The sequence below is a fragment of the Pavona decussata genome, unplaced genomic scaffold (assembly GCF_977016875.1).
Source record: "Pavona decussata unplaced genomic scaffold, jaPavDecu1.1 SCAFFOLD_11, whole genome shotgun sequence".
NCBI lineage: Eukaryota > Metazoa > Cnidaria > Anthozoa > Scleractinia > Agariciidae > Pavona > Pavona decussata.
In genome coordinates this window covers 4,884,481-4,911,424 of record NW_028145434.1, presented here as the reverse complement: position 1 = coordinate 4,911,424, position 26,944 = coordinate 4,884,481, and the positions used below count along the sequence as shown (strand labels likewise).

The following is a 26,944-nucleotide window of genomic DNA, read 5'->3' as shown; positions in this document are numbered from 1 at the left end:
TATACTGAATCTAAGTAACTGATCATCAGTCCCGTTTTCAAATGGCGACCATTTCCAAGGTTTGTCCTTTTTTCAACACGAGCAGGGCACCTAAAGGGTTGTAACGTGAAGTTTGTCATTCTCAGGTATTTTCCACCGTACTATGGAGAATATAGAAAGTCTGCTTCCGTTAAAATATCTTTTACCCACCGTTGTCTTCTAGAACACAATTGAAAATAGCGACACATTAAGTAATTAGATACGTTTTCATTTAATTGCCTAAAAAGTATAAAATTTTTCAACTACAATCTTACATAATCGCATTTGTTAGCTTATGCTATCTGCAGGCAGTTTGTGTTTAAGTTAAAGATGTATCTATTTCATTCTTAATGCATCAATGCATAAACATGCTATATAACGTCACAATATCAGTTGCCTCTTTTGCTAACTTGTCCCTCGTCTTTGGATGGATTTTCCAATTGTTTCAGAGGTGGAGGTTTTTTCATGTATCTTCGTAAGAGACAATCGCTGTGAAACACTTTATCCCGTAATATTTACAGTCTATATCTTACTTCTTTAAGCTGCACGCTACCATTGCAGTAAAGAATATGGGTTACAAAAAAATTAGCGACTTTTGTATATGCTGTATAGGCTATGCCGCGACAAATTAAACACGGTGAAATCTAAATCAGATTTCTTTTTTCTGAAAAAGACTAAAGAAAAAGTCCGTACTAGTTCTCCAATACTATAATGTATCTGTTCGGATTTAACAACTTTGTAAATGTCTTCTTCTTGAGCATCAGTAAATGTTACGATGTTTCTCTAGTTAATAGTAAAGGTTCGAATGTGTAATGCATCAAACATAGGGTGCAGTTTTGTCGGAGGGGCCTCTTTGGAACGTGACCTTGAAATATCTTAATTCCCTTTGGTTCATTCTTATTTTGGAGTCTTTAAAGAAGGGTACTGGGCAAGAACTGAACTCCAAATCATGCTGAAGCCAAAACAAACAAAAACTGGGTTGTTCAATCATTGAAATTTTGTTATCCCTGATGTCTCGATTATCCTAAACAGTAAAAGGCACCCCTTAACGCACCCACAGCGTGTAGCACTACAGCAGCATGCAACTAAAGAAAATAAAGCGTTATCTAAACGGTCTGTCGCGGTTGTGCTATTTTGCCGTTCTAGAACGAGTATTCCTTTTCGATGGTGTCATCCTCTTGAATGTAAGCGTTTCTTCTGCCCATATGCTCGCCTCCTGTTGTGTAAAGATCCGCGACCTTATTCCGGTTCACAAATCGCCGCGCAATGCGGTATTTGTTGAATAAGACAGCCAAGGCAATGACTGCAATAATACCAAATCCACCAGCTGCAGCTGTCCCTCCAATCAGACCGGCCTGGTTGCTTCTAGTGGTTTCTAGATACACGAGGAAAGGTCATATAAGAGGTCATAAAGACATTTAGCCAGTATCAAGGGTTCCAGTTAATATATAAATGTTCATGCCATCGCAATGGGCCCATTCTGCAGACGCGCTCTTATAGTGGCCATTGTAAATTTAAACGCATGAAATGGGCCTTCCTGGAAAAGTAAAGTTACTCTTAATCAGGTATGGTTTAAAAAAAAAAAAAAAAAAAAAAGCAAAAAAACAGTACTCTGTTCTGGTTGGGATACTAGTCTATCGAAGGGTTAAACAACCTAAACATTGCGTAAGTCGGGTTCCTAATCATACTCGGATAACCACTCGAACTTGCATCTGAATCGAGAGAAGGTACGAAAGTCAGTCGAGTTACAATATCAATGCAAGGTAGTTTCACTATGAACAACAATATCAACATAAACAACAACAAACCATGTGTTTTCCTTTTTGCCCTTTCTCCCTTAATAACGTTTTCACTGACCGGCTCTGTGTGTAGCGCCTTCTATTTTATGATTGTTTGTCTTTGTAAGTTATAGTGCTGTTTGTTAATTTGCTTGTGGTTGGCTGTATACGTATGCACTCTTACAGCTAAACCTTGCAGTTATGATATACGTTGCACCTATTTTAATCAAGCAGTGTAAAGGAGATCAAGATACCATTTGATATGTAGGAATTTCGTGGTTACAATTATGAATTAACGCACGTTGAGTATGAATGCCAGAGGTAATTAAACTCAACGTAATGTGCCTCTGAGTAAAGTTAAAACTTTACAAGTCTTCGTAAAGTAAGAAATTGTGCTTATTTACTTTCAGTTTCTTGTTTCTGTTTGATCCTTATTGGACCTCCCGTCAGAATTGTTTTGGATGTGCTTTCGTCATGTTCCACGCCATCACGGGTGACGCCTCTTCTCTTTCTCTTTTTGCTGCCTGAACAACTTCTGCTGCATCTGTAAATCAGTTGGTTGGTCCTTAGTTAATAATACGTAATAAAAGATTTAATAGCGTCAAAAAGTTAGCATTGATGAAACGCAAGGTAGGAATGTATGCCCAAGTCTTGAAGAAAACTGATCGCAAATTGTCAATTGAACTTTAACGTGGAATATTTTTTTTCCTGCTTTTTACTTGAATGAAAGTACTAATGGTAAGAAAAATGTAATGTCGATACTTGGAAAAAGAGGAAATTATGACAATCAGAACAACCGGCGTATAATTATTGATTGCTTTCTTTTAGGATGAATCAATTGGGGCATCCAAGTGAAGTACATTTAAGCATACAGCGTTGTCTCTTGTGTTCCCAGGTCAATTTGTGGCACTAAATAACCACTTTTGTGTAAGCTTATACCCATGGTTTGATTTGTGCGAATACTTTAGTTGAAAATTTTGAGTTGCACAAAGTTTTAGGAAATGGAATGTTATTATTCGAATTTAGAAGCTGTAACAATTGGCTTTACGAAAATGCTAGATGGCCTTATTTCGCATTTTTAACAAGTTATTTTCAGGGAACTTTCCATTTTTTTTAAAAAAAATTCAAATTTTTAAGGCGACTAAAGGCCTTTTGAACATTTATCCTCTGAAATGAGTCATTATGTGACCCTGATAAATGAAACTGACCTCGAGGTGGGTGAGTAGCGGTGACAGGCCAGCAATTCGCAATGGAAGTAAACAGTGTCGTAGTCGTTGAAGAATCTGAATGTTCTCATTTTAAATTGTTGGAAACTTCGGGTGGGGTCATAGCTGTAATCCATCGTAGTATCTCTCGGGCATCTGTTGGTTTAAAATGAAATGTTAAAAGTTAAATGAAATAAGTTCAGTTAGATAACTATACCATCCTTCAAATGTTAGCTGTCGTCTGTTAGGCCCTAACTGGTATCAGCAGTTTACTTTTTATGAACATGTATACATTTTATTTTACTGTTACTAACGTAAAGCAATTTGTGAGGATATCGATTGTTGGAACCTCGATGATAGCGTCAATCAATCAATCAATCAATCAATCAATCAATCAATCAATCAATCAATCAATCAATCAATCAATCAATCAATCAATCAATCAATCAATCAATCAATCAATCAACCAATCAATCTGTCTCTCTCTGTCTTTCTCTTTGGTACATTTTGAAATAAGTCGTACACCTAACTACCCGCAAGTAACAAAAGGTAATCAAGGCGGGAGGCTAATTAAAAAAAGGAGAGAAAGAAAAAAAATATAACAAAAATAAAAAACAAAATAATAATGATAATAATAATAATAATAATAATAATAATAATAATAACAATAATAATAATAATAATAATAATAATAATAATAATAATAATAATAAAATAAAAAAGGCCCATGTTTCAACATACAGCGAACATTCTTAGTTTAGTTGGTTTACTGATCTTTTTGCATTTCCACAAATTATTTAATTACCTCCTTTGTACATAGTAGGCATCGTTATATACTTACCCATTTTGTATGATGTTGTACTGTGGCCAGGAGTAAAAGCTCCCATCTTTGGTGGCCTTACAGTTATCAGCCATTATCACCAAGTCAGCACTGGACTCCACACTGTACCTCACATATAGATAGTCATTGAGACGAACGTCTATTGGATAGTCCTTGTCAGTATAGGGTGTGGCAAATGCTGCGCTTTTGTAGAAGTCCAATTTGAAGGTGAAATTTCCATATCCCACTATACCAGAGGAAAATCGATAGGTAAGATTTTAAAAAAAATATTTATAATAGTAATTGTCTCTACTCATTTAAGAAAAAAATATTAAAATTAATATGAAAATCTTCGAGGTGAGCATATGAAATACAGATATAAGTGATTTCTTAAAATAATAATAATAATAATAATAATAATGATAATAATAATAACAATAATAATAATAATAATAATAATAATAATAATAATGATGATGATGATGATGATGATGATGATGATGATGATGATAATAATAATAATAATAATAATAATAATAATAATAATAATAATAATAATATGCTATTTACAAACCAAGAACCAAAAATTAGTTAAACCAAAAAGGGTAATTTTTCAGTATCGTTTACTTTGAGATCTAAGGCGTGGAGGTGAATAGCTTACCTTTGGTAGACAAATGGTTGTGCGAGAATAATAAGACATCCGGAGACTGAATCATTCTAAGTACATGTGATTGTAAGCTATAAGCTCAATACAAAGTTAATTATTTGTCTAATGTGTTTAAAAGAGCAAGTCGACAATCCGATAATGGGATACTTCATGCCGCAAATTCGGATCTTTTGGTAGATTTGATCACTGGTATAATTTTCACATTGGATAACGGCTCTTAATTTTCAAATTATTATTTCTCTGCATGTAGCCATCGTTACGTAGGAAGCAGAAAAATCTCATGTAATGTCGGGGTTGACCTCCATCATTATCACTCAGTTGTGAAAGCCTTCATGAAAACAAAAATGACTGTTGTCAAATTCACTTGATTTCCATTATAACTGAGTCAATAAAAAAAATTCAAACAACATTTTAAGAGGAGGACTCCAATCACCTGACGGATATCGTCATGAGAACAACAACAAAAAAACGCTTTCAGACACTACTTGGTTTCCGTTATACCTCAGATAATCATAAGAATTTATTTGATTGTGTCGCTCTTTTAGCAATTTCAAGATCGCTTGTCAGAGTGAATTATAGCATAGGCACATTTTTCCTGTAAATCTACTAAAATCAAGTGAAATTTGTATCACACAAAGAAAAGTGGTATTGCAACCGCACCTTCTTGTCCGAAGTAAACATTTCGCGGTTTAAAGCTAAGGCTTAGCATCTTGTTTCTGGAATAATGGCAGTAAAATGGCAGTCTGATGTCGTGTGTTCGAGTGATGACGTTATCAATGATCACCGCATCCGCACGGATCTCATTCCAGAAAATCAATGCATCCTGTGTTTCGTTGACCTGTGTTCCGCATCCATTTAAAGGAGTGTAGATAAGCAAGTGTGTCGAATTCTGGGTGGCTCTGCAAAAAGGAATAGACAATGCTACCTCACGCAAAGCAAAGGAAGTACATGTAATTAAATTAATCTTTCGTAGCTTTCTCAACAGTCTTAACAGTCTCTTGGTGGACGAGGCCCCTCTGCAAACCCCGCCTAGCATTCTTGTAAAGGGATATATCATAGTCACAAAAACCAGCGATGGGGCAACGAACCTCGCATATATCAATTGAACCAATTAGGCATTGATCTCAAATAGTAACAATATTGGCTTTAAATGAAGGGTCAGCGGCAAAATGGGCTTTTCCAAACTACACACTGACGACGATTTTGCTATAAAATGTAATAAATGTCACCCCTGCTAAAAATAGAACATAAACATCTGTTCTCCTTGCTTTTGTAGCGGGTACAATGCAGCTTGCAGGACTTTATTATCAACCTTCTCATTGTTGCAGGAGAGCAACATACTTTTGATGAGAAGATCATACGTCCAATTATCATTAAGATTGCTTTGGCAGCAGTTAGAAGAGTGAACCTATTTTTAAAAGCCATGTTCATTGTGAACTCGATCCCTTTTTTCCAGAGTATATACCTGAGCCGCCACGGAACAAGTGATTATCCGGAAAATGACTATAGCGAAAGGGAAACGTAGCTGCGCTGTTGCACAAGTTCGAGGTACCATAAATTGGAGTATACGTGGTTGGCTTGACATCTCTGACATTTAACGGTAGACTCAACTTGACAGTACTCCTCACAGATGTGGGGAAGAATCATACCAATAACAGACAGCCGATTAATTTACGAAAAGGATAATCTAATTAACCCTTGAGATCGAAGTCAAACACGTCTTACCTGCATGAAGAATAGCGCAAGTGTAGTTTGCTGACCTCAAGGAAAGGAAATGTTTGTTTTTCTAAGGACACTGTCATGTTGTTTTTATCACATGTAACAGTCACGCCAGGCTCTGAAATCAATCAATCAATCAATCAATCAATCAATCAATCAATCAATCAATCAATCAATCAATCAATCAATCAATCAATCAATCAATCAATCAATCAGTCAATCAATCAATCAATAAGTGGATACAAAGAAAATAAGCAAATGAATTAAATAACATGACAGTTTTTGGAAGCCTCACCGATTAGGAGCGCAGTCCCACCCGGCTATAAGAAACGAGACGATAATAAAGCCATTTATGGAAGCCGCACTGGGAAGCATTGACCCTCGGTCGTCATTGCATGGACCTCAGGCCAATGTTCCCTAAGGTACAGCGGTTCGCGTCTGGTCGATAAGAAGTAAACAATTGGTGTTATTTAAGGGGTGGCTAATTAGAGCCTTTTGATTTAACCACTGAACGTTCTAAACAAAGGCATCGCTGTCATCACCATCAGCATCGCAATCACCGTCATCATTTCTTTTGAAATGATGATGATTTTGAAATTATGTACTTGTTTCAATAAAAGAGCCTTCGCACCGACCTATTTAAATGCGATTACTTACCAACACATGTCAAATTGTTGACAGCCATAGTTGTTCCTGTAGGGCATCCACAGTAAAATGATCCAGGAATGTTGTAGCAATGATGACTGCAGCCACCGTTATTAGCAGAACATTCGTTGATGTCTAAGTAGAAAGTATAGTTGTAGACACAAGTATTAAAACGTAAAAAGATCTCTCTTTGCATGTTTTAATTAATATAACTAGCTTTTAAGTAATCTAATTTTACTTTATAATGTTCATGAAATGTTTATGCCAATGAATCGTAGAGTGAAATAGGCAAACGGAGGAACAACTGAATAAAGCAGAACCAGATAAGCTAAGACGAGAGAGTCAAACGAGCGAGTTAGTTATCAAATGCTCGACCGAAAAGAGCGAAACGAAAAAAAATAAATACAGTCAACTCTCGTAAGCGACCACCCTTCGTGCACGACAAGTGGTCGCTTACAGGAGGTGGTCGCTTACGGGAAAGATCAACAAACTAACCCTAATACTGGATTGATTAATTAATTACATAAAAATATTACCTTAGCAGCTAAAATAAGGAAAATAGAAACTAATTTATTTGATTTGTTTCACATCTATTCATTCTTCTGATGAAACTTTGTATAACATGGTTCATGGTTCATTTTGGAACTAATCACTGTAACAATTCCCGTTTACCTACAGGTCTAATTATAGCCATCTTCTCTGTCTGTAAACTGTCGTTATCTGTCAGCAGTCCGGGGAAGCGTCATCAAAATTGAACTTTTGTCACTTCTGAGTTATGATTTACAAGCGATCATACGTGATTATGTTGGGTGGTCGCTTACCGGAAACAGAAAACAAAAGAATATGTGTAATTTCTGGCCTAAAAAGTGGTCGCGGTCCCTTAAGAGATTTGAGTGGTGGTCGCTTACGAGAGAGCTCTTAAAACAGTATTTAACTGAGAAACAAAACGGTTGTTTACGAGGTGGTCGCTTACGGGAGGTGGTCGCTTACGAGAAGTGGTCGCTATGAGAGAGTTGACTGTAAAAAATAAAAAAAAAATCATGACTTTGATGGAAATTGAGGGAAAATTTAGTTCCAATCAAGAAAATTAAGACGAGAGAGAGGCCAGGGTTAGTTTATCACAAATAGACTGAGACAAGTGCTGGTGGTATCCTACAAAATGTGTTCTTATAAGGTTTAGTACGTTAAACAAAGAGCGCTCCTGTTTAAGTCTGAATAGCCCTTAGCCAAGAATTTGGCAGACAACTGACATCACACTTTGTTAAGGTTGCGGACTGATTAACAAACATCCAAGAAATAAATAGATGTACAAATAAATACAAAATAATAATAATAATAATAAAAATAATAATAATAATAATAATAATAATAATAATAATAATAATAATAATAATAATAATAATAATACTCGAGAACGGTCGTCCTTCTGTCACTGAGCATACGTTCTACACATCTCGGATTGGTCCCGGAGACTCAGCCTTTCTTAAGGGGCAATGTCGCCAATGTTTGGTGTTACTTAGCTTTGAGTGACCAAAACACATATTTGCGTCGATAGAAACGTTACAATAATTGTTAAGTTTTGTTAATAATAACCCTACTAGCACACTCAAACCTAGTGTTAATTATCTTTGTATGCAGATGACCAGGTTTGAAATGATTGCATTAGTTTTTAAGAGCTATTTTCCGTGTCTTTGGAGAAAGCGCTAAAAATTGTTTAATTTGTTCTCCCAAGAGCAATCACTTAATATTTCAAAGCTCCTTTATCAAATATTTCAGGAGTTTTGACCACAGCAAAAACAAGACAAACAAACAATAACCAAAACAAAAAAGACATCTCCGAGACAGGAGAGGAGCCTATTAATACAAGGGTATCTTTTGTATTTTTTTTTCTCGTAAGTTTTATTATGATGCTGCATTATAGTTCTGTAACAAGACATAAGCTTTCATTGTTTGGAGAGCATTCAGCAATCACGCCTTAGGACGTTCGCGCAAAAATTGAGTAACTATTGTCAAAAAAGGCAAAAATATTGGTGATCACCAAGCCCGTTCTAGAGATAAACCGTCTGGAAGAGCATAGTGCTTATGGCAAAATTTAACGATTAATGCAAAATAGCAATTTACCTCTCCAGCCAAGGGTTCTGTGTTGGACCTGATTCAAACAGGCCTATCAAGAAATCATTTGCAATTGCCCTCGTCTCTTGAGGCAGTATTAACCTTTCGAAAGGGTAACTACTTTTCTTGCTCGGCAGCATAGTTGAGAAGTTATATCCCACGTGAGCAGAAAAGGTAAATAATTGAAACTTGATACACTCACATTTTTCTAAAAAGTTTTGTGAAAATGTTGGAAATTGGTAGGGAACATCATTGATCTATAAAAAGAAACACCGGGGCACCGTGCATTTGAAAAAGTTCAATACATGCCAATCATGCCAAGTCTTTGCGACCCACACCAACATTGTATTTAACTACATTTCCTCTCTAGAGCGCTTGACGGATGACGTGGCTTCACATTGCGACACGAATTGCATGCGAAGTGAGGATGCGAAAAAACAATTAGTACTCCGGCTTCCTTAAAAAAAAAAAAGAAAAAAGAACTTTCTCAAACATTCCTCCGAAGGGATTAACAAAGCGGGTACTTTAATAATTCCTTATATTTTGAGTATAAGTGACTTATCTAAGCATGCACTGGTTTCTCACCTAAGCAGGATTTTCCATCCGAACTCAGTTGATATCCACTGACACATGAGCAGCTGTAACTTCCAGGCGTGTTCCTACAGATTTGAGCACAGTCCGCTGGAACGTGCAAATGGAAGTCCAAAGGAGTCGGCAGGGTGATGGAACTAGCGAATGTATGATAGCTTGACGACATAGATGATGGTGTTGGAGCTATGTGACTGGCTGTGGGATAAAAATAAACTACAGTTAAATTCGTGTTGCCACCTTGCAAATTAAATGGAGAAATCATTGCAAATTAAAACGAACAATACTTCCTTGTTTGAGCTCGGTTATAGTAACTGTCTAATTACACGACCTCGTTAAATTCAAAATGGTGGCGTGTGCGGGAAATTCGAATAAGAAATTAAGTCGACAATCATATTCTGTTTCTTTTGGCTCATTAAAATGTTTCTTTCATGTTAAAAAATTCCGCACATTTACATCATATTAGCAGGCGAGTGTTCTGTCAGTTTAGTGATTGAGGTAAAGAAATAGATGTAACGATTCTTACCAAAGACATATGGTAAACTAGAAGCTGACTCCGAGACAGTTTGAGCTGCAAAAATAAACAAATTGAAAAATTATCATATAATCCTATCTAATGGCGTGATTTTTAACTAGCTGTTTTAATTGGAATTGCTCAATTCTTATCGAAGACATATAGTGAACTAGATGCTGGTTATAAATAATAATAATAATAATAATAATAATAATAATAATAATAATAATAATAATAATAATAATAATAATAATAATAATAATAATAATAATAATAATAATAACAATAACATTAACAATAATAACAACTTTATTTAAGTCTCAAATCTGGAAAGCCGAGCACAGTCAAGTGCCCTACGAATTGGGGAGACTACCAAAAAATATAAAGTAAAATCTATTCAACTAAGATTAAGTAAAGTTAAGAAAACCTAATAGTTAAATATCATCAATTAACACCTACCTCCGTGGAATTAGTTCTTTTAGCAAGTAAATTAGTGAAAAAACGATCAAGTAAGTTTATTTAATAGCGCAATTCTTAACTGGCTGTTTTGTGTGCAACTTCTCGATTCTTACTAAAAAGACCTGGTGAATTAAAAGTTGACTCCGAGGAAGTTCCTTTGGCAAGTCAACACGTGATACAATTTTAGACATAATTTTATCTAGTAGCGTGATTTGTCAGTAACTGTTTTATGTGGAATTGCTTGATTCTTACCAAAAACATATGATGAACTGGAAGATGACTCCGAGGAAGTTCTTGCTGCAAGTTTTAAGTGAATAAATGATCAGATAATTTTATCTAGTGGCACAATTTTAAAGAAGCTGTTTTATGTGGGCCTGCGCGATTCTTACCAAAGACATGTGGTGAACTAGAACCTGACTCCGAGGAAGTTCTTGCTGCAAGTAAATAAGTTGGAAAACGATCAGATAATTTTGTCTAATAGCGTGATATTTAATTAGCTGCGCTGCTTTATATGGAATTGCTTGATTCTTACCAAAAGCATATGGTGAACTAGAAGCTGACACCGAGGAAGTTCTTGCTCGAGTAAACACGTGGAAAAATGATGAGATATTTTATCTAAAAGCGCAAGCTTTAATTGGCTGTTTTATGTAATATATCAAACACGAGAAGGCATGTTTCATCACATATACAAACACTGAGAAGTAGGTTGAAAAAACGAGGCGCAGCCGAGTTTTTTTAAACGACTTCGAGGTGTTTGGATATCTTATGAAACACACTTTCGAGTGTTTGATATGGCTTGTAAAATAAGCAATAATTCTTGGAGAAATTCAAGGCTAAAGTTGGCAAAATTTTATGGACATTAGGACAACATGTCCAAACTATGGTCACGGTAGTGATTTTCTTTGTTTTCTCCTAATAAATTATTAATGAGTTTGAGAAGTAGAATTGCACAATTCTTAGTGCAACTCTACGCGTCAAAGGCATGGGCGCGAAGATCAAAAGATCGTTGTTTATTTCAGTACTGCTTGTTATGAAAAACAACAGTTTGCTTTCTCCATTCATTGCTCCAATGATATATTTGAAGTCGGTTTAACGTTAGTCTAACCTCTTTTTATGAAGTTTACGCACAGCTTTCTTAATAAGCAAAATTTGCTAGAGAGTGAAAGTGCTACGTAGCGCGCGTAGACTGTTCGCAAACCGGTTTGTCTCGATCATCTTTAGAACTAATAAAAAAATAAATAAATGAATAAATAAATAAATAATAAATAAACAAATGAATAAATAAATAAATAAATAATAAATAAAATACGTGGAATTGCTCGATTCCTATCAAGGACATATGGTGAACTAGAAGCTGACTCCGAGGTAGTTCTTGCTGCAAGTAAACAAGTGTAAAAGTGATCATGTAAGTTTATCGAAAGACGCTATTTTTCATTTATGTTTTATGTGGAATAGATCGATTCTTACCAAAGACATATGATGAACCAGAAGCTGACTCCGGGGAAGTTCTTGCTGCAAGTAAACAAGTGGAAAAATGGTCAGATATTCTTATCTAATAGCGCAATTTGTAATTGCATATAGCTGTTTTATTTAGAATTGCACAATTCTTACCAAAGACAAATGGTGAACTAGAGGCAGACTCTAAGGAAGATCTTGCTGCAAGTAAACAAGTTGAGAAATGGTCAGATAATTTTATCTAATAGCGTTTAACTGTTTTATGTGCAATTGCTTGAATCTTGCCATAAACATATGGTGAAGTAGACGCTGGCTCAGAAGAAGTTCTTGCTGCAAGTAAACACGTGGAAAATATGAGAAGATAATTTTATCTTATAGCGCGATTTTAGTTCAATGTTTCACGTCAAATTACTTGAATTCGCTAAAACCAGTTCTTTTGAACCTGAAAACTGGTAGGAAGTGGTTCTATGGCTATTGACAGTCGCCCGCTTATAAGTGCTTGCTGTCAGTAAAAAAAAAAAAGATGCAATATATATCATATCACGATCTCTCGTAGTGCTGCTTAATCAGCTGCTATGTGGAATTGGTAGGAGTTTCGCTAAAAACAGTCATTATGGACCTGGAAATGGAAAGCAATGTGTTATATATATGGCGAACTAGAACGTGACCCTAACAAAGTCCTTGCTGCAAGTAGAACTTTAGACAAGTAAAAGATTCGTTAATTTAATTGAATGGAACGGCTACATTTGCCTGTATTTTTTCCCGCGAACTATTTTTAGTAGCAGTTCACGGCTGGTTCGCTACACAGACAAATGTATGGAACATTCAAAACACGGCTAGACGCTTTCTAGCACAGCTACATCCCTCAATTTTTTTCTTAAAATCCCTTTACTAGTGCTAAAAGTTTCTAATTCATGAATTTTTCAGAAGCGATGTTTTATGAAAGTTATTTGACATCGGATTTCCATACAAACACTGTTATTTCAGACGTGTTTGCCTACTCGTCAAAATGGCGTCGAAAACCGTGATAAGGCCTAAATTCGTTGAAATTAGTTACATTTAAAATTATCTTTTATATATTAACATTAACTTAAATTTCCCCCAAATCCCTGCAATCAATGTTTGTACACGTATCAAGCTAGTAAGTTAGTTAGTAAGCATACACAAATTTTGTCCTTAGACATAAACTGGAAATAAGCCTCAAACATGGGAGAGAATTAATTGCTGTAAAATGCTAATTTTCTTATATGAAAGTTGTTTTGGAACTACACAAATAAGTGTGGGCAACAAGGATTTGAATTGATCAGAATCTGTTACAGCAGTGTTACACAATTAATTAAAATAAAAATCTACTTTATTGTCTTCCTTACTTGAACAGATGACTGATGCATCTTCACCGTGACCGCAGTTATGATTATCCCAACCACTGTGCGCGCAACTCTCAAGGGAACTCTCATGACCCTGGCAGTTGACATCATCCAGCCATATCTTTCCACTTCCCTGACCAAAGTGAGCATATTGGGGGGCACGGAATGCGTTAGGATAACCAAGCGCACGACAAACGACTTGCGCATCATTCATATCCCACGAATCGTCACAAACTGTTCCCCAGACGCCATAGTGAAATATCTCCACTCTCCCTTCTCCATTCCAGTTTCCTCCAACTAGTCGAATGGAGCCTGAGAAAGGAAACAATGTGTTAAAATGACAATTGTTTAATACGATTGGCAATTCAGTCACTACCGAGCGACTCCTCGATTGCCTATAATCATCAATGCTTAAAAGATTGAAAATAGAAAATATAACCTGGCTTCGTAAATCTTTAGGGTTATCCTTTAATCTCTGAATTTTCGCTGAGTTTTAATTGAATGAAGAAAATAGCAATAAAGAAAGGCAAAAATGATGTTCTAAATTGTGATAAACGGTATAGATTTATGTTTAAAAAGCGCTGAGTAAACAACTTTAAATTTTTCATGTCTCACCGGAGAGAAAAGAATAGAATATTTAATCAGAAGAGAGGCGAAAAGAATAAGCGAAAGCCATGATGTCGCGTATGAAAATCAAAGTTCCTGGCAATGCAAAATGTTCACCATAGGTAACGTTTCTTGGAAGCTGCTTATCTGCGATGGTCACGTGTCTACGAAATTGTGATCGCTCCTGAGACTCAGCTTTCAGCCAACCTACCCACGACGCTGGTATTGTCATTAACAAATGACAAAAATGTGATCCAATAGAAGATAATAAACATAACTGGCCATGGAAAATGAGCTCATTTGACACAAGCTGGTGAACCTCAAAAATTAACTCGTAATTCTAGAAAACGTTGTGACAGCAAAACTGAAAGAGTTGTCACATGAGATACAATGATGAAGTTGCAACTTGCCACAAAAGAAGCTCATGGTAAGTGTCTTTATAGCAACCAACTAAAACCAACAAATTATAAGATGTTTTAGGAAATGCAAAAACAGTTATGGCAGTCATCGGTGGTCATAGTCTGTTATTGAAGTTTCAAATAGAAGATAACATATTCTGTTTTTGAAGTTTCAAATAGAAGATAACAATAAAAATAAAGATAGAACGTAGTCATACTTACTTAAACAAATGACTGACGCATCTTGATGGTGACTACAGTTATTTACATTCCATCCATTATGTGAACAACTCTCTATAGAACTTTCATTGCCCTGACAACTGACATCATCCAGCCATATCTGGCCACTTCCTTGACCAAAGAAGGCGGAGTGTGGAGCACGGGACGCGCCAGGATAATCAAGTGCACGACAAACGACTCGTGCATCATTTAAATCCCATGAATCGTCACAAACTGTTCCCCAGGTACCATTGTGGAATATCTCGACCCTACCCTCTCCGCCCCGGCTTCCTCCAACAAGCCTCGAACCTAGAAGAGAATTAATTGCAGTAAATTCTGTAAAATGCCTATTTTTTATATGGAAGTATTTTTTGAACTACACAAATGAGTTTGGCCTACAAGGATTTAAATTGGTCAGAATCTGTCACCGCAGTCTCACACAATTAATTGGAATAAAAATCTACTTTATTGCCATCCTTACTTGAACAAATGACTGATGCATCTTTACTGTGACCACAGTTATGTACATTCCATCCATTGTGTGAACATCGCTTAATAGATTTTTCATTGCCCAAGCAGTTGACATTATCCAGCCATATCTTTCCACTTCCCTGACCGTAGTAGGCATTGTGGAGGGCACGGGAAGCGTTAGGATAACCCAGCGTACGACAAATAACTCGCGCATCATTCATATCCCAGTTATCGTCACAGACTGTTCCCCAAGCACCATTGTGAAATATCTCCACTCTCCCCTCCCCATTCCAGTTTCCTCCAACTAGTCGAATGAAGCCTGAGTAAGGAAAGATTTGACTTTCATATGGTTGAGTTGCTTTTCAATCACTGACAAGTGATTTGTTGATTAGCCGTAATTACTTGTGATAGGAAATTGATTGAAAATAACCAAATAGTCTAGCTACCTATGTTTAAGGGTTTTCTTTAAATCTCTGAACATCAACTGAATTTAATTGAATATAGAAAGTAAAAAATAAAAAGCAAAAGGAAATAATAATTGTTTTAAATTTTAGGAAGTTTATGAAGCGGAGAATAAACCTGACTGAGAATTTTTTCATGATTCACCAGAGGGGAGAAGAATAGAATAATCAATCAAACGAGAGCCGAGCAGACTGAGCGACATCCATGATGTCGCCAACGAAAATCAAGGGGCCTTTCGACGCAAAACTTTATCATGGGTATCTTTTTTAGAAAGCAGTTCATCTGCCATAATAAGCTCATGGTAAGAGTAATTATTCTAGCAACCAAACAAAACCGACCACTTATCAGGAGATGATTTTTGGAAATGCAATCACAGTTATGGCTTTGCATTATTTGAGGTGGTCCCGGTCTGTTATGCTGGTTTTAAATAGCAGATTACAAAAAAAACTAAAAATACAACGTTGTCATACTTACTTAAACAAATGACTGACGCATCTTGATGGTGACTACAGTTATTTACATTCCATCCATTGTGTGAACAACTCTCTATTGAACTTTCATTACCCTGACAATTGACATCATCCAGCCATATCTGGCCGCTTCCTTGACCAAAGAAGGCGGAGTGTGGAGCACTGGACGCGTCTGGGTAATGAATCTCACGACAAACGACTCGTGCATCATTCATATCCCATGAATCGTGACAAACTGTTCCCCATGTACCATTGTGGAATATCTCAACCCTACCCTCTCCGTCCCAGTTTCCTCCAACAAGTCTCGAATCTGGGAAAGAATTAATCGCTGTAAAATGTATTTTTTTTTTTTGATCAGAAAGTAGTTTTGGAACTACACAAATGAGTTTGGCCTACAAGGATTTGAAGTGGTCATAATCTGTTACGGCAGTCTCACACTATTAAGGTTACCCGATACCTTCGAGAGTCGCTTGTTTGCCAAAAAAAAATTCGAGGCCAAATTAAACATCACTAGTCTCGCTTCATTTTCAAAAAAGATTATTACAAATCTTGAGGCGTGCGCGAATTATCAAGGAGAAAGTTTTTTCAAATGAAATTCTCTCACCCGCCAGAGTGCTATTAGCCGATTAAAATGTTTCACCGTCAGGGCGTCCCGTGATGTTTTTCGCGGTGAAACGTCCAGAGTCGTTCATTTGATGTCGCCTCTCTTCCTTTCGTTTACGTCTGCAATTTGTGATTTATTTACACTAAGTTTTCGCTTGTGTTCGTTTTGGGTATCGTGTATGCCAAAAAATAAGAGAGAAAAGAGTCCGTGGTTAAAAACTAAGAAGAAAACTGGTCCTAAGAAAAAGAAGAAGAAAGTTTCCGATGAAGAATGGCGAAAAATTCTTGCCGAAACCGCATAAGCGCGTAGCGCATAAGCCCAGGTACAATAATCGATTTATCGAATTCTTAGAGGCCCTTTCCTTCGCCACATATTGCGCTCAACGCTGGCCTCGAGGTTGCGGGTAAAAATATCTCCATCAAACCTGCAAAGTAGAAAAACTCGGATATTGAACTGCAAGCTTGCGACGGCAATTTATTCGCATGGATAATGGTATATATAAATAGTCCTTCAACGTTCCCCAGTGACCGCATTTCTGCCTGCAGTTGTTCTTTTGGATCGATAGGGCTCACCGTCGAGGCCACTGCAGTTTTCTTTTCTTAGAGGAATTTTTTCTGCCCGGCATTTCGCAAGAAAATCCGAGAATTTCTGACTGGTAATAGAACTGCAGTCACGCACTCAACTATTTTCCGGCGCGACGCCAGTAATCTCAGGGGACTCAGCAGTAAGTCTCCTGTAATTTATTGGCTTTCGACGTCGGCGGCATCCACAGTGTTGAGATATAGCGCAACAAGGGCGTGAAATGTTTTTACGCCAGTGTTCTTTCTTTAAAGTAATTTATATGGTCAAGGATTTGACGGATTGCCTTGAAATTTGGCCCAAAGATCCCCAAGACACCGAGCAAAAAAAAGTGTGTGAGGGACTTTTGTATTGTAAAATTGATCTCCCGCAATGGCCTTCGTCGTAAAACGTGTCTGTGAGTTTTTGATCATCAAAATTGACAGGACAATTGCGAAGCAGCCAATAGGAATATCGAAAAAGCCTCACACGGTTTGGAAGATTAATGCCTTGTGATTGATATGATGAAGTAGCTTTGATTCTTCGGTCAAATTCCATACCAGGTAAATTCGCTCAAAGAGACATCAATCATTTTGGGCTTTTGGGACGCACTCTCCTTACGGCTAGAAAAATCAAAGCGAAATAATTTTTACCGGATAGTACATTTCATTAGCTTTGTACTGATATGTAGTTTATGGTTGTTGCATTTAAGACAGCGCGCAAATATTTTTTTTCGCGAAGGACACCCGCGAAGGTATCCGGTAACCTTAGTCAGAATAAAAATCTACTTTATTGTCTCCCTTACTTGAACAAATGACTGATGCATCTTTACTGTGACCACAGTTATGTACACTCCATCCATTGTGTGAACATCTCTTAATAGACCTTTCATTGCCCAGGCAGTTGACATCATCCAACCATATCTTTCCACTTCCCTGACCGAAGTAAGCAGAGTGTGGAGCACTGGACGCGTTAGCATGCCCAAGCGCACGACAAACTACTCGCGCATCATTCATATCCCAGTTATCGTCACAGACTGTTCCCCAGGCGCCATAGTGGAATATCTCCACTCTCCCTTCTCCATTCCAGTTTCCTCCAACTAGTCGAATGGGGCCTGAGAAAGGAAAGATTGTGTTAAATGATAGTGGTTTGATATGAGTGAAAGTTCAGTAACTACCGAGTGATTTATAGATTACCCATAGTAATCAATGACTAGGAAAGATTGAACGTAGCGAATATTAATATAACCTGGGTATCTAAATCTCACGCTGTTAATCAGAATAAATATATACTTTTTTGTCATCCTTACTTGAACAAATGACTGACGCATCTTTACTGTGACCACAGTTGTTTATATTCCATCCGTTGTGTAAACATCTCTTTATAGAACTTTCATTGCCTAAGCAGTTGACATCATCCAACCATATCTTTCCACTTCCCTGACCAAAGTACGCAGACCGTGGGGCACTAGACGCGTTGGGATACCCAACAGCGCGACAAACGACTCCTGCATCACTTATGTCCCACGAATCGTCACAAACTGTTCCCCAGGTACCATTGTAGAATATCTCCACCCTACCCTCTCCGCTCCAGCTTCCTTCAGCAAGTCGAGTAAAACCTGAGTAACAGAAGTTTTTTGTTAGGATGTCGGTGGCTTCATATGTAGAAGCAATTCCTACAGTACTGGTGATTACTCAAATATTTTTAGTGGTCAATAAATCAGAAAGATTAAAAATACTGAATACAACCTGGTTGAAAAGTGAAAATATAAATTTTCGCAAATTATGCGAAAATTAGCTAATATCAAACCAACTTAAATTTGTTCACATTAATCTCTTTAACAGCTTAGCTTGGACAAAAGGAGAATATTCATGAATAGAAAGATTGAATCGCTATGCCCCACGAATACTTGACTTTACGGTTCAGAGATTTCGAAAACTAGATTTCTTTACGTGAGAGGTTAAATCTGTTCAATTACAAACCTTTTTGTATTTGTTCCAACACTTAATTTGCATTCACTGAAAATTAACTAACTTAACCTACCTGGAAATCATGACAGACATATAATATTAAATTGCCGATGATAAACAGAAAACTGCGCATTAAAGTAGGAAATTGGAGAGGAGAATTTCTGATTTCCGAGTTGTGACCTATAAAAAGCCACCGGAGAGTTCATCAAAATAGCCAATTCTATAGCTATTCATGACAGATCTATATAATATCTGAGCTGATTTTCCACAAGGTGGCTACAGAAATTGACGTTTTTGTTAATTTTTCTTAAGATCTTTTTTTATTTATTTTTTTAGCGTTTCCTATTGAATTTCACATCAGTAAGTAAATAAAAGTCTTACGAGTTGAGTTCCTGCCTCGTCTAATATGCTTGCTACCAGTAGTCCTCTTTTAAGCTAAACGGGTAATTTTCAGTTACTCGGGCTTGGACTATTAAAGGCTTGTATATTGTGGGCTTTGCTTGAGGAGGTGACAGTATTTGGCTTTAAAAAGTAGGTCTTAGGGATGAGTTCTATTCGGGCAACGTGAAATTTTCGCGAATTTCTGAGCCAGCCAAAGACTTAGTATATTTTTGTGGTGTAAAAGGGCGCTAACCCTTCCCTTTTCAAATGTTGATTTCAACATCCGGGACATAAGCTGATATGCAAAACACTAGCAAGAATGGGCAAGGATTGTGAGTTTGAAAAGCTATTCTATTATTTTTCGCCTTTATAACTGTAGTATTGTTAGGCTAGTGATCGATTAGTCAAGAAGTGCGATTTTGGGTCGGATTTCCGGTCTCAATGTCATAATTAATTTCCAGATGTTTGCTCGGCGTGATTCGGATTGTGTCATGGATCTAGACTGAAGACGAAAAATCAATTTAAAACGGTGTCCTGCTCCGATTAAGCCGATTCTGTTGTAGAAAGCTAGACTTGAGCGCTAAAAGACCGGGTTTTGGGTGAGATTAAAGATGCGTTGGCGCCGTTAATAATTGCCATGCCACACTTGTTCAGTCGGATGACAGGTCATGTTTCATTTCACTCGGATTTCAATGTCACGTATAATTCCAAAGAAAAACCCCTCTTTTCTCTTGCATAGTATTTCCTGACCTTACTTTCTTGAAATGAATCGTAACTGAAGTATTGTTAATGACTAGTAATTTCAATATGAAAGTGAGTGCTGGCGTAGGGGGATAAAGTTGTGGCGATTCAATTAAACAGTGAATGGGTTTGGAAAAGGGCGTCGACTTTGAGGGTAGGGAGAATAGGTTTTGGTTGGATGAGTTGTAAAAATGACTGCAGCAAGCATTGGTTTTGAAAATGGGTCATGGCAGGTTAAGTGATTTGCATAACCCACATTGGGGAGGAAATGTTGAAAACGCTTCTTTTTCGTGGGATTTCACAGTTGAGTGCAGATTTGGAATTATTGACCATTATTAGCCTCCACGGTATGTTTTCTATTTGCTATGTCTTTATTTGCTTTTGTAATCATTCATCAAGGTCACGAACGGAAAGAGATCAATTTGTGTTTGGCTGCTTTTATAGATCCACCGCTTGAGAATTGAGATCACTTTTCCACAGGAGAATTTTACCACGATCTTACGAACAGACGGTTTCGAGGCGCAGTTGACTTTGCCATAAAACAAGTAGGTAAGTACTGATTTCTAAATATTTTTATTGGCTAGACGTCTTCATTTGCTTGTGAAAATATTCATCAAGGTCAAAAACGGATTAATGATGAATCCCGTGGAAAGTGATCTCTTTCCGTTCGTGACCTTGATGAATGATTACAAAAGCAAATAAAGACATAGCAAATTGAAAACATACCTACTTATTTTATGGCAGCGTCAACTTCACCTCGTAACCGAAAGCGTCTGACAGCGTGCGATTCTCAAGTGCAAAGTGCGATGTGGTATGTTAGCCATGTGATTTGCGCATGATTGTCATTTCAACCATCCCGGATAATGCTCTACTGCGCAAGCTTCGAGTCTTACATCCGACAAAATTTTGGATTTTTTCCCCTATTGACAAGAATAGTGTGCTTCAGCTTAGGAAGTCTCAAAATGTGCTCAATTTCTGTAGCCACCTTTTTGAAAATCAGCTCAGATATAACATCTAATTTTCTCCTTTAGTGCTGCTTAATCAGCTGTTTTATCTGGAATTGCTTTAATTTTGCTAAAAACTGGCATTATGGACCTGAACATGGGTAGCAATGCTTTAAGAGTAATTGTACGTAAATGTAATGATTGATAGAAAACAAAACAGTAAACGTAACAGTTCTTACCAAAAACATACGGCGAGCTAGAGGCTAACACTGGGGTAGCCTGAGTATCAGGCTTTTCGTTGGGGAGGAGGGTGGGGAAGGGGAATGTGAGACGTGCGCCCTCTGCCCTCCCATTATGTAGTCCTGATACTATATTAACCGAGATAAAGATCTTGCTGGAACAAAATTGGGCAAATGAATCATGAGATAATTGAGATGTAATTGCCAATAGAAAAGCTGAATGAAGTTGTTTTCGAGGAATCATATAAATGAATTACCTGAAATTTGTTAAATTTGACAATATCTTTACAGATTAACATAAACGTGAATTTCATCCAAATTGTTGTCGTTAAGGCTGGTACAAGACGTATCAGGTTTTAAAAGCATACACACATTTTTGTCTTTAGACAAGAACTAGAAATGAAGGAATGGTTATGAAATGACGTTTATATTCGATTACTTCCACTGTGGAGAAGTAAATCTACTTAAGTGCTGTCGGGGATAATTTGCAAATTTGCTTCAGGTTCCTCATAATGAAATAAAAACTTTATTAACGTGTTCTTGCGTACTAGAATGTAAGCTAATTGGGGACACCTAACTACTTTACTCATTATAAAATATACATACGATCGATCAATACTACCATACAATGTGTTAAGAGCGGCTGCCTGTAAGAATCGAGAACTGCATTTCAGCGACCACTTGGTCGAATTTCTGATATTTCGTCTCAAGATACCCTTGGATTAACTATTTTCGAAAATCATATTTTAAAGTTCCAAGGTATTTTATTTTTTGAGAAAATTGCAAGAGTTTGAAATGCGGCCTAGGTGCGGTCACGGGCCGATGAAAACCGCGAAAATTTAGGTCAAAGAACGAAGCCCCGTTCACGGTGTAAAATAACCCAATGAACTTGAAACTTTACACAAACCTAGACCAACCATCTCACAAGAGAATTAATACAATAAACATTCCAAACTCGCTGGCTGCTTTCTAAAGCATGCAGATTTGCGTACGCTACTCAAAATGACCTTGAAACTAATGCTTATTTTCATTGAAATAAAAGTGTTTCTGGTATGTCATTTTCTCTAAATTAAATCTCATATCTCGAAAGACGAAGAAAAGAACTTTATTTGTACCAAGTTTCAAGCTCTGATTCAAACTCTTTCCCACTCAAGGAAGATCGAATATGCGTGCGATACTTGCGGCTCGCAATTCACGTTACGAATTATGAGATCAGAACCGATTCACAAACACTTGACATCTGGAGCCCGTGAATGTTTCCAAACATCACATATTGGGCCCTAAAACGAATTAGACGGACTGAAGACAGCCATTCAATGTTTTTCGATCCGAGATTTCTTTCCTACTCTGCTCTAAAATAATATAGTTATTCCGGTCAATTAGCCTACGAAACATGTGCAACAAATTTGCATACCATTTCGATGTCGCAGGAAAAAGTAGTGCAAATCATACTTTACAGCTCCTTTATCTTCTCAAATGAAGAAGTCGATCAGTAAACTGGAGAAAAGCGTGTGACTTTGTTCCTGTCGTGTTGTTTTGAGTGTTCGTGTTTAGCAGCGACGGCTCAAATCAATAAGCCAGTGTGACACTGAACAACTGTGACTCGATATTCCCTTCGGTGATGTGGGTAACGCGCACGTGATCTGGCCAGGCACTTGTGCGTTCAGGGCGCTTTTAGAAAAGTAGTGCTTGTGGGCCAAGCTACGACTACCCAGGTGATAATGACCTTGACGAGCTTAAGGACTCTTCAAGAGATCTGAGAGCCCACCTTTCCAGCCTTTGTTTTTTCCGCGAAAAAAATCGACGTTCAAGTATTAGTGTAAGTTTTTGTTTTCTTTTTTTTACTTACAGTAATGCAGATCCCGGAACGAGGATTTTTTGCGAAAAAAATCTATCCATAACCACCATCCCCACAATTAATAATATAAAATTTGAGGGTATCAGAGTAGTCTGAGGGTATCAACTTTGAGGGTATCAGAGTAGTGAATTCCCCACCGACCAACGCGACCTCCCCCACCCCCATCCCCTCTGGCGATAAGCGTCAATTGTGGTTATTGTTTACTTTCCCAAACCAGTGTTATCGTTGTTTCTGCCGGTTTCTTTCAATTTTCGAGAAGAAAGGAATCTTGCCAGCCTTGGTCTGTCTGGTGATGGCCACGAAAACTAACTTATTGCTAGCGCAAGCGGGTGAGGGCCGTTACTACCTTATTACTAGCACGTGCGGGTAAGGGCCGTATTTCGCCTATTCATTTTCCAATTTCAGATTTCATGCTATTATTTTTTTCACAGAGTTAAAAGAAACTGGCAGGAACAGCGAGAAAACGGCCCAGGAAAGTAAACAATAACCACAATATTATTGACGCTTGTAACTAGGGGGAAGGGGGGAGGTCGGGTTGGTGGTCGGTGGGGAACTCACTACTATGCTCTCAAATATAGAGATTTCATATTTTTAATTGTGAGGATGGCGGTTATGGATGTTTCTCTCTTTCTTTTTTTTTTTTTTCGCGAAAAAATCGACGTTCCAGGGTATGTATAATTGAAGTTAAAAAACGAAATGACACTAATACTTGAATTTTTTTCGCGAAAAAAAAAAAAAAAAATCAAAGCTGGCAAGATGGGCTCTCGCATCTGTTGTACAGTCTTTTAGCTAGACAAGGTTTTCATCACCAGGGTAGTCGTAGCTTGGCCCACAAGCAGTACGTTTCACTATTTACAGTTCCTAAAAGCGCCCTAGCTTGTACGCGCAGGATTCCATACCGAAATGCCTGGCCAGGATCACGTGCGCGTTACCCACATCACCGAAGGGAATATCGAGTTACAGTTGATCAGTGTCACACTGGCTTATTGAATTGAGCCGTCGCTGCTAAACACAAACACTCAAAACATCACGACAGGAACAAAGTCACACGCTTTTCTCCAGTTTACTGATCGACTACTTCATTTAAGAAGATAAAGGAGCTGTAAAGTATGATTTGCACTACTTTTTCCTGCGACATCGAAATGGTATGCAAATTTGTTGCACATGTTTCGTAGGCTAATTGACCGGAATAACTATATTATTTTAGAGCAGAGTAGGAAAGAAATCTCGGATCGAAAAACATTGAATGGCTGTCTTCAGTCCGTCTGATTAGTTTTAGGGCCCAATGTGTGATGTTTGGAAACATTCATGGGCCCCAGATGTCAAGTGTTTGTAAATCGGTTCTGATCTCATAATTCGTGACGTGAATTGCGAGCCGCAAGTATCGCACGCATATTCGATCTTCCTTGAGTGGGAAAGAGTTTGAATCAGAGCTTAAAACTTGGTACAAATAAAGTTCTTTTCTTCGTCTTTCGAGATATGAGATTTAATTGACAGAAAATGACATACCAGAAACACTTTTATTTTAATGAAAATAGGCATTAGTTTCAAGGCCATTTTGAGTAGCGTACACAAATCTGCATGCTTTAGAAAGCAGCCAGCGAATTTGGCATGTTTGTTGTATTAATTCTCTTGTGAGATGGTTGGTCTAGGTTTGTGTAAAGTTTCAAGTTCATTGGGTTATTTTACACCGTGAACGGGGCTTCGTTCTTTGACCTAAATTTTCGCGGTTTTCATCGGCCCGTGACCGCACCTAGGCCGCATTTCAAACTCTTGCAATTTTCTCAAAAAATAAAATACCTTGGAACTTTAAAATATGATTTTCGAAAATAGTTAATCCAAGGGTATCTTGAGACGAAATATCAGAAATTCGACCAAGTGGTCGCTGAAATGCAGTTCTCGATTCTTACAGGCAGCCGCTCTTAAAAAGCCACCTAACTACTTCACATTATAAAGCAAACATAATGATCAATCATTGCTACTTATAAAAAATTTAAGCTAAAACTTATAAAAACTTATAAAAAAAAAATACGGAATTAGTTGTGGCGGAAAAAAATAGTCTCGGCAAGTATTGTCGATCAGTTGAGAAAAAACAGCTGATTTAAAACGTTTCTTGAAGATGCTTACAGATTTAGAAGATTCGATGAACTGATTGGGCCAGTTATTTAAAGTGCCCATATCGGAATTTTTTATTTCTTATCTGAATCTAAACATCACCCGAAGAACTTCCGTGAAAAAAAATTTTTGATTCGCATAAAACGCGAATTTTTTTTATGAATTTTACAAATCTTTTAAATCCTATTTGATTGCGGTCAATCCGCCCCGTTGATAAGAACGCCGACGGGCTCACAATAGGGCCTCGTGACATAGTCTGTGACGTAGATTCAGGAACTCTCGTGTCTATCCACTCACTTGACTTTCAGTAAAGTCCGTTCGCGGCAGAAAGAAAATCGTCAGATTCACCGGTTGGAAGGAAAAACTTAGCTCCAAATAAGTATATCCCATGGCAGAAAACTTATCTGACACGGAAAGTGAGCAAACCGCTGAAGAAAGCAGCTAGGACGAATTTGTTAGCGTCGAAGTCGAGGCGATAGATGGCGTCCACGAAACAAGTAATACGTGTGAAGATGATGATACACTCGAACCGTACGCGGACGAGCCGATAGCAGACGAAGAATGGCTAAAAAGATATCGCAAGGAACAAGAGGGGAAGTGACGACTCGAGGAAGATTTAACGAAACGCTTGGCGAATAAAGTGCGTGTTAGTGGATGGTAAAGTTCTCACCTTGCATTTTGCATACGCGCTCTTCATTATCATCTGTCAAAACTATGGCCAAGTACTCACATACATTCGAACGAATTATTTTCCATGTAGATGTACTTGTGGTAACTGTAGCCGTGATCTGCTAGCAACTCGAAGGCAATTGGGAAGCGCTGACTAGCAACATTGTTCTCACGGAACTACAGGAAGGAAACGTGTTGAACTGTGATAATAATAGCTTGTCTCGTTCTCTGAAATTTCGGCCGTAAATTTAATTGTAGGATGGAAGTTGTTAATTTGTTCAATGAATAGGTTAATTTCCTCTTTGTCACTGTCCCACAGTGAGAAAATGTCATCAATAAAACGTTTCCATTCTGTTGGTTTTGTTTTGCTTTGACTTATCACTTTTGTTTCCATATCGGCCATATGTTTGCAAACGCAACAGCCATTTTTGTCCCCATTAATATTGCAGTTCCAAGGGTCTGAAGATAATTGTTTCCAACAAATTGGAATGAATTTTCCTGAACAATAAGTTTAAGTATTTCTTTGAGGTAGTGTGACGGTATAGGAGGTTATTGCTGTGGAATGCCTCGTATGCTTTGCATACTTTGTAATTCCCTCCTCCTGTGGTATATTTGTATACAAGCTTGTTGCATCCATTGATACTAAGATAGTATCTTGAGAGACCTTGGTCTTTCCTATGAAGTTTACGAAATCCGTTGCATCTTTTAGGCGCATACGTCTTACGAAATGTTCGAAGTCTAACAAGAGTTGGTGTCTAATGTAATTCGTGTCTGTCACCGGTGTCGGGACAAATTTGAGCCCTTTAGAAATAACGCTAACAGGCTGTCGCTAAGTTGTTGGTTTGAAAAATTCTTTATGAATTTCTCGTGTTTTTTCTCTTTGTGTCTCAAT

The 26,944-nt window shown here is 37.5% G+C and overlaps 1 protein-coding gene across 22 annotated transcripts in view; it reads right to left on the bottom strand.

The window, feature by feature from the left end:
• Positions 1 to 226: 226 nt before the first annotated feature.
• LOC146488332 (scavenger receptor cysteine-rich domain-containing protein DMBT1-like) overlaps positions 227 to 26,944 on the bottom strand; it is a 248,755-nt gene continuing 222,037 nt past the window's right edge. For 5 of the 22 annotated variants that reach the window (XM_085123494.1, XM_085123575.1, XM_085123571.1 and 2 more), the window contains 20 exons: positions 18,445 to 18,753; positions 17,941 to 18,249; positions 15,978 to 16,283; positions 15,052 to 15,360; positions 14,574 to 14,879; positions 13,351 to 13,659; positions 12,137 to 12,181; positions 11,993 to 12,037; positions 11,058 to 11,102; positions 10,915 to 10,959; positions 10,778 to 10,822; positions 10,079 to 10,123; positions 9,550 to 9,750; positions 6,865 to 6,987; positions 6,214 to 6,325; positions 5,149 to 5,387; positions 3,843 to 4,068; positions 3,005 to 3,157; positions 2,201 to 2,340; positions 227 to 1,393 (listed from right to left, as the gene is read on the bottom strand). In XM_085123494.1, coding sequence (XP_084979620.1) covers positions 1,161 to 1,393; positions 2,201 to 2,340; positions 3,005 to 3,157; positions 3,843 to 4,068; positions 5,149 to 5,387; positions 6,214 to 6,325; positions 6,865 to 6,987; positions 9,550 to 9,750; positions 10,079 to 10,123; positions 10,778 to 10,822; positions 10,915 to 10,959; positions 11,058 to 11,102; positions 11,993 to 12,037; positions 12,137 to 12,181; positions 13,351 to 13,659; positions 14,574 to 14,879; positions 15,052 to 15,360; positions 15,978 to 16,283; positions 17,941 to 18,249; positions 18,445 to 18,753 — 3,545 coding nt within the window. In that variant the 3' untranslated portion in view covers positions 227 to 1,160. The remainder of the gene's footprint in view (positions 1,394 to 2,200; positions 2,341 to 3,004; positions 3,158 to 3,842; positions 4,069 to 5,148; positions 5,388 to 6,213; positions 6,326 to 6,864; positions 6,988 to 9,549; positions 9,751 to 10,078; positions 10,124 to 10,777; positions 10,823 to 10,914; positions 10,960 to 11,057; positions 11,103 to 11,992; positions 12,038 to 12,136; positions 12,182 to 13,350; positions 13,660 to 14,573; positions 14,880 to 15,051; positions 15,361 to 15,977; positions 16,284 to 17,940; positions 18,250 to 18,444; positions 18,754 to 26,944) is intronic. The other 17 variants (XM_085123618.1, XM_085123722.1, XM_085123521.1 and 14 more) reach the window with 16 other exon arrangements.